We start from the raw sequence: 8,394 nt of genomic DNA on the forward strand, positions 1-8,394 counted from the left end.
AGAGGACTCTTCATTCTCTTACAAATGTACTTTGGGTGCAATGTGCAGTCTTGTTTGCAATGACTATGATTTCTGTTTAAATACAGATAGCATCTTTTCTTTTCTGTCAGTTGCTACTTGCTATATTTATTATAGTTTGCTAACTATAGCTTTATTTAGCAAGGATGCTTATAAGTAAATGCTCTTTTTTTTCACACTTTTCTATTCCTATAGCTGTGTGACAATCCAAATAATACTTTGCTTAAAAAAAATAAAAAAAATAAAAAAGACACCAAATCAGCATATTGGAATGATTTCTGAAGGATCATGTGAAATTGAAGACTGGAGTAATATAGCTGGTAAAAATTTACCTTTGCGATCACAAATAGTTCAAGTTTTAAATATATTAAAATATAATTTTTTTAAGCTGTTGTATTTTACAATATTACTATTTTTATTGTATTTTACAAGTGTAAATTACAACATACGGTGTAAAATAAATCTGAGAGCAGTTTTAAAATTAAGCTAATTTGAAAATGCACAATGATGTCCTTGCCATGAGGTTCACGGAGCAACACATCACCCCAGCTGCCCTCACTCTTTACGCTGCTCTCTTTATTCTCCATCCATCTTGTTCTCGTTATTCTGTCCTCAGCTCACCTCTGTTCTGTTTCTCTCTCTGCTCTTATTTCTTCTCTCTCGCCCCCACATCTTTCATTTACTCTCTCTACTCAACTGCATGTTTTTTCCATTTCTTTAGCTGCAAAGCTTTCTGTTTTCCTCGACCCCACCTCTCTGTGATATCAGCCTCTCTCCCGCTATCATTGTCCTTCAATTCACCTCTACCTCACGGCTATATCGCCCTCTCTCTTTCCCTGGCCTCATGTTCCCTTCAGCCTTTAGGGGATTGCAGATACCTCCATAAATCTCTCAATTTCGATCCATGAGCACAACGAACATGGGGCAGCATATGCGTGGTCAATACCCTGCAAGCACTTTCAGCAAGATAATGATCATTTTATATTTTCTGCAGAACATCATAGTTGTGCTTGCAATAGCAGGGTATTGCTAGTTGGTTGCTAAGATGTTCTGAATGGTTGCTTACTGGTACAACAGCACACTTCTCAACAAACCACATGATTTGAGCTATATTTTCATGTCTGGGTTATAATGAGAAGGGCAGCCATACTGCACTGCACCATCAAGCAGTGTGTTCTCTCTGTCCTTTTCTCCTTAGCTCTGGGCAAAGACTGTGTGTGAGTGTGTGTACTGTAGTGTACTCATGCATGTGCATGTCTGACAAACAAAAAAGAGAGAGAATAACGGGGCTGTGCATTATTGACAAAACCATGAAGCAGAATGTCAAGGCCTCGGGGTGTGGGGAGAGAGAGGGGGAGAAAGAGAGAAAAGACAGTCTGTTAGATACAGTATAACGCCACTGATGTCTTAGAAATTGTAGGGCATCCTTCTGGTCATGTGCCTTAAAGTCATTTCATGGGGTATTTCTGTCTGCTGTTTGTCTGTCTGTGTTCATGAGAGCATGTGCAAAAAATAAATAAATAAAAATCAGTGCACTAGTATTTTGTTCTCCTGTTTTCTACATTCTTTGATTAAATCAACAGCAACATTTTGATTAAACTGAATCATTTCTGAAGGATCATGTGACACTGAAGACTGGAGTAATGGCTGCTGAAAATTCAGCTTTGCCATCATAGGAATAAATTACAATTTCAAATATATACAGGAAAAAAAAATGTAATAATATTTCACAATTTGTTTATTTGTCAATTTATTTTTTATCAAATAAACGCAGCCTTGGTGAGCATAAGAGACTTTAACATCCTACGGAAGTGTATGTTATATTAAACTTCTATTTAAAGCATTCTGAGTAGCCAAGGGTATGTGCAACTATATGACGAGTGATGTAATGCACTGAGACAGAAGTTACACAAACAAATGACAAATGGGCTGAGAAAGCAGACAGAGCAAAACTGTCTCTCTCTCAACTTTGGGTTGGGTTCTACAGTGTTAGAGTGACTATACGGATACATTTTTGTGACTAGACATTTTAGCAAGAATAGGCTGTACTAAATAACATTACACAGGGGGAAGCAGTGGCCCTGTCTCCCCCACGCTGTCCAACAGTGGAAAATTCCAGCCAAACTCACCAGAGATGAGTAAGGCATTAGAAGGAAAGGTGCAGAGGAGTATTTGTATCAGTGTTTCTGTAACGAAGAAAATCAAGAGGAACTATAGCTGTGTAATTCAAAATACACTCATATCTCTGAGACACTTCTGCTTTTCCTCATGCAGCATGAATGTTATTTCAGAAGGAGGATGTGTGAGGAACTAATGGACGGTGAGGATCAGGCATATTCCACAGGGGTGAATAGGATTACCAATACTAAATCCGAGCACATCCACAAAAGTCTTCTATCCTGTTTCCACAGAAATCTCTTTAAGAAATACAAGATCAAAGTAGAATAATCCTCATGGTCATTTGGACAGTGACTTTGATGTTTGTATGTATTATTCAAATCTAAAATAACCAAATGACCAAGCTAAAATCCTCAAACTAAATCCAAAACATAAAAATTAGTAGACTGGATTACACCACACATTCATATGGACAGCACTCACAAAATCAGTGAAAAAATTACTTTACAATCAAGGCAAGAATGATAGAATTAGGGACCATAATGTGAGTTGTCAGAGTGTTGGAGATCATTTTACCTTATCTGACCATTAAAGGGTTAGTTCACCCAAAAATGAAAATTAGCCCATGAATTACTCACCCTCAAGGCATCCTAGGTGTATATGACTTTCTTCTTTCAAACGAATCCAGTAGGAGTTACATTAAAAATGGTCTTTGATCTTCCAAGCTGTTTAATGGCAGTCAGTGGGTGTTGCAGTTCATCAGTCCAAAAGAAGTGAAATAAAGCGCATCCATCCATAAAAAAAGTGCCTCACATGGCTCCGGGTGGGGGTGAACAAAGGCCTCCTGTAGCGAATCGATGCGTTTTTGTAAGAAAAATAATACATTTAATCTAGCTTGCGTTCACTGTTGTACACGGAAGCAGCTCTGGGCGGATGACGTAGGACGTCTGCGTTGCGCATTCGCCGCTCAGAAGTGACGAACGCGGAAGCACAGGGGAGAGATCAAAACAAAACAACAGTCACGAATTAGAAGTACAAAACGAGGATTTGTAAAGAAGAATGTCGGAGGATTTCGATATAAGCCAAGAGAGAGACTGGTGTTCCTTTGCTAAAGTAAGGAAACTTTGCTTCCTTTGCTCCTGTTAACAAACGTTAGTTTTCACGAGACTCACCAGCGCATGCACAACGCCGACATCTTACGTCATCCTCCCGGAGCTGCTTCCGTGTACAACTGTTGGTGCAAGCTAGATTAAAGTGATTATTACGTTTTGAATGTGGATATTTTTCTTACAAAAACACATCGATTCGCTACAGGAGGCCTTTGTTCACCCCCCGGAGCCGTGTGAGGCACTTTTTATTATGGATGGATGTGCTTTATTTCACTTCTTTTGAACTGATGCACTGCAACACCCGCTGAGTGGCATTAAACAGCTTAGAAGATCAAAGACCATTTTTAATATAACTCCGACTGGATTCATCTGAAAGAAGGAAGTCATATACGCCTAGGATGGCCTGGGGGCGAGTAAATAATGGGCTAATTTTCATTTTTGGGTGAACTATCCCTTTAAAATGACTTTTGCTGGTGTAATCTAATGTAGTCAAACAGATTTAGTTAAATAATATTATTAAAGGGATAGTTCGCCCAAAAATGAACGCATGAAACGCATAAAAAATTAATGCTAACAATTACATTTAACGGTGTTATTTAATATTAACAATAAGTAAGTGTTACATGATGTCAAAACATGAAACTAAATGTAAAAACGTGTGAAAAGGAGAATACAGAATTAAATATCAAATATTGGCTGATATATATCCAATATGGACTGATACAAATAAAAGTTACAAATCAATTACATCATCAGATAACTAATACACTACTGATATATTGAGCATTCCCAACTTTTTAAGTTTTTACAGTGTTTTATTAACTAAATCAAGAAAGCACAAAAGCAAGTGTCATGATGGGAAGAAATCATGACACTTGAAACAACAATCACACAGAACTTCTGCATTATCAAATTGCCTGAAACAATGAAACAACAAGCTTTATATATAGAAAGAGAGGAAGTCTGAATGCATTTGTGTGGAAGTATAATTTACCCACAAACCAGTCATAAGTATCTGCATGACATATCTCTAAAATATGGCAACTCTAAATGAATCAAAACAAAGATATGTCCAAACTTGCCTGTCGGAGAACAAAGCCTGTGAGAAATCGCATAATTACAAAGGGCAGTTAATCTCAAAGAGCAATATATTAAAGCAGACAAGATGAGAGAGAGTGTTTGATTAGACAAATTCTGCTGAGTGCTCCAGTGTGTCCTGGAGCTTCAGGGTGATCTAATCGACCCTGTCTCTGCAGGACAAAACCAGCTGCTCTGTTCAGCAACATGGCTTGTGAGATAAGATGAGCGGCTGTGTTAGATGATCCAGACAAGGTCAACCGTACAAGGGGACAAATCAAAGTGTCTAGTGTGCCAGATACATCACTGCCCGTATACTTTAACATTAGGCTTACATTCAGTAAAAAATGCTAACAACCTGTATGGAATGAGTTCCTGATGTAACAGCACCTGATGTTTACCGTTTCTTCACCCTGCCTCAACTCATGCTGATGCTAGCAGTTCACGCTCAGGGAAAAAGGTGCTTACACGCTCACAAGGGCTCACTACTGTTTCTATGATGGACCAACACTGACAACTTAATTCTTTAAATATTGATCTTTAGGATGATGTTGACAGTTGGTGGATTTAAGTGGTGAAATTTACATTGCTGATCAGAGCATAAATGTGAAAAGTGATGATATAAGTGAAGAGAGGGACTTTTAGAGGGAAATACCCACAGCTGTCCAGTGGCACACAGTAACTGGGACGCAGTCAAATTAAGTCCCTGTGCACCAGAGCTTGTGGGAGATTGCAAATTTTCCCGTTGTTCCCTAAACTTTTTGATGTCAGAATAATCGGGTGAGAGCAGACTATCGGGACTAGCAAAAGCACAGTGCAAACTGAAGAAGCATCTTTCTGAAACAACAATATTTGCGGCTGTGGCAAAGAAGCTAATAAATCAAATAAGAATGGTGTGTTCATTTAAATATTCAACTATCTCACTAACTTCCCAACACAGACCAGAATCCAATATCTCTGGTCCTTAAAGGAACACTCCACTATTTTTGAAAACAGGCTCATTTTCCAACTCCCCTAGAGTTAAACAGTTGAGTTTTACCGTTTTCGAATCCATTCAGACGATCTCCGGGTCTGGCGGTAGCACTTTTAGCTTAGCTTAGCATAGATCATTGAATCTGATTAGACCGTTTCTCCCCCAGGGAGAAAATGAGCCTATTTTCAAAAATAGTGGCGTTCCTTTAAGGAACAACCTTTCACCCTCAAGAATACACATATGCGAGATATGGCATGGATGGTCAGCATTCCTCATGACCAGGGTAAAAGAACATGTGCAGACTCAGATGTAACACACCAATACAAATCACACTTTCTGACCTTTCATCCAGCACACAAATACAAAGATCCACTCTCAAGACCAGATAATGTCAATCACTGAATCAGTGGGATGAAACAGGTTACAAAACTGAACAAATAAAAGCAATCCAATCAGCAGGGTCAGAGGTATGTTTGGATGAATCCCCCTGCTTACATTTTCTCACAAAATATGTTTTCACTCAATATGGGCTGAAACCATAAGAAAATCATAATTACAAATTATAAATATTTAACAAATCTGGCATTCACTTCAGTAAATTAATTTAGATGGTTCAATTAATGAATTTAGATGGTTTCAAACTAATTTCCTTCATTAGTTATGAGGGCTTTGACAAATGGTTAATATAACAAAAAAAGTTATTATTATTTTTTTTTTACAAATCTGGCATTCACTTCAATAAATTAATTTAGATGGTTTAATTCATGAATTTAGATGTTTCAAACTAATTTTCTTAATTGGTTATGGGGGATTTGAAACATGGTTAATATTTATATAAATTAATTTACATGGTTTCAAACTAATTTTCTTCATTAGTTATGAATGATTTGACACATGGTTGTGACAAAAGAATTAAGTCACAATTACTTAAAACAACAAAATCATTTTTAAATGTTAAATAAGTGTCTAATTTATTTCTATGTGACAAAGAAACTGCAAAGTTATCTAAATAGGGTAGCCATTCAAATAAAAAGAAAATGAAAATAAATAGTACTTTGGTGTTCATTGTGCCAGAAGAACATTCTAGTAATCATTTCAAAGCATAAATGTTGCTATTTTTATGTTAGGTGAAGCCATATTTTGTCCCATGTTTAATGTATTAGTTTAATGAGATGCATTGGGTTGTTCTTCCATGGCTGACATTTGAGATGTACTGAAAAGCCATTGAAGGTAAAAGTTGAATTCAGTGCAAGTCAAGAGTTGACAGAAAATCCACTTACAGTATATCTACTGTATGTAGAAGCACTGAACGAGGTAACCTTTGTTAGCCTACGCCATTTCTGGTCCATATAAATAACACTGACACCAGAACTTTCCATGACACATTACATACATTTCTGAGTTCTGACATGAAGGATGTTTTAACTATTAAAAAGTTTTTTAAGCTGAACACCATCTAACCAGATTATTAATAACCCACCAGTTGCTATTATTATGCGCCTGTCTGAGACCCTACACCTGTCAAACTCACCAGCTCGTCCAGGTTGCGCATTTCCAGCAGAACTCTCTTCTGCTGCTGCTGCCAGCGGGCCAGCAGCTCTGGGTTGGGCTCGCCGATGCTCTCCTTGCGGCTGTACGTCCTGCTCGGCGGGCTCTGCGACTCCCCCAGAGCCTCCGTCAGGTTCTCCTGGTCCCGTATCTCCTCCTCGATCTCCTCCTCGAGTTGAATCAACATGGGGGCCAGCATGCCAAATTTGGCCCCCCGGCGAGCCACCTCCAGCAGGCACAGCACGAAGTTTTTCTCGTTGCACCTCTCCACCAGGTCGTTGGTCTCGAACATGAGCACATCTTTGATCCAGAGCTCCTGCCTGCACCAGCCGATGAAGTTGGACACGTTGTCTCGGGCCAAAAACGAGCCCGGTATGACGTTCCTCGACTGGAAGACCACGTCCTTGCTGGGTATCCGCAGCGAAAGCGCCGCATCTGGATACTTGGTCTTGAATTCGTGGGCGGCGCGGTTCACGTTGTTTGCATGCCGGCAGAGCGCGCAGCCGGTCTCCAGACCCTCCATAAAAGTGTCCGCCGTTATGTCCAGATCGTACAGCGTGTTCAGCCATTCAGCCAGATCCTCCTTCATGGCATACAGGTATTCCTCGCTGGATTTGAACGGCCTGATGCTTTTGGAGGCGGCGGATTGAATGTTGCTCTGATCGGCCATATTACGGGAAAACGCGATTCAATCAAGGCACGAAATGACGCACGACTGTCTCGTACAGCGATCCTCCATAAACAGCGTTGGGAATGGCATAACGACGCGCGGTAGGAGCTCCTAAAGCGGGCCGCTTTGACTCGCAGCGCCGCGGTACAGCTGTAGGATTCCGCGATGGATTCCGGATGTCGGTGAGATACCCGCCTCCTTCAATGACCACATAACGATTACTCATTCCCCCTATGGAAGTCCGGAGCGAAACAGAAACAGGACGATTATCAGTACATGACAGCTCGACGACATACTATCGCGCTCGACGCGCTATCGTTGTGCATGAGGAGCATCCACATTGGCTAACAGCGCTCCGCTACGCCTCGTTTATTCATTCATTAGTTCTTTCGGAGGACGCATGGCCGATTGAGGCAGGAAGGCAGACCCGGTCTACTGGGGCACTTTAATAATAATCTTCGTCGGTTGGAAATGATGCGACCGTCCTATGCGCCGCCTCCTGCACAAAGCGTCGAGATGCAGTGGCTTATACATTGAGTTACATCTCATTATTAGAGGATCAACGGCAAGTTTATCCCTGTGCATTCCCTTTATTTCAGTTGCCCAGGCAGCTACCAACGGCCAAACCGTTCAAATTTGCATCTGACATTCGGTTGATACCGATCATTTTTATTCAAAACGTTACTGTTGTGCAGTCGAGCGAAAATAGAAACGAGGATGTTGCTTTTGCTTATCATATCTTCAATTTGCATGTTCGTTGGTGGGAACAGGGATCCTGTGATTGCTTCACAGTTGGGAAGAAAAAAATCAGGTTTAATCAGTGCGACTTTGATCATGCAATATGTTACTGCGGTCAGGCCAGCCTCCACTTTGAAAAACAT

At 40.2% G+C, this 8,394-nt stretch overlaps 1 protein-coding gene across 1 annotated transcript in view; it reads right to left on the reverse strand.

Moving 5' to 3' along the window:
- gas2l1 (growth arrest-specific 2 like 1) overlaps positions 1-8,167 on the reverse strand; it is a 28,513-nt gene extending 20,346 nt beyond the window's left edge. Inside the window, exon 1 of the mRNA XM_016466975.1 lies at positions 6,827-8,167. Within this exon, the coding sequence (XP_016322461.1) occupies positions 6,827-7,513 (687 nt within the window). The 5' untranslated portion in view covers positions 7,514-8,167. The remainder of the gene's footprint in view (positions 1-6,826) is intronic.
- Positions 8,168-8,394: the final 227 nt, after the last annotated feature.

This window comes from Sinocyclocheilus anshuiensis, unplaced genomic scaffold (genome assembly GCF_001515605.1).
Source record: "Sinocyclocheilus anshuiensis isolate Anshui unplaced genomic scaffold, SAMN03320099.WGS_v1.1 scaffold508, whole genome shotgun sequence".
In the NCBI taxonomy this organism is placed as follows: Eukaryota; Metazoa; Chordata; class Actinopteri; order Cypriniformes; family Cyprinidae; genus Sinocyclocheilus; species Sinocyclocheilus anshuiensis.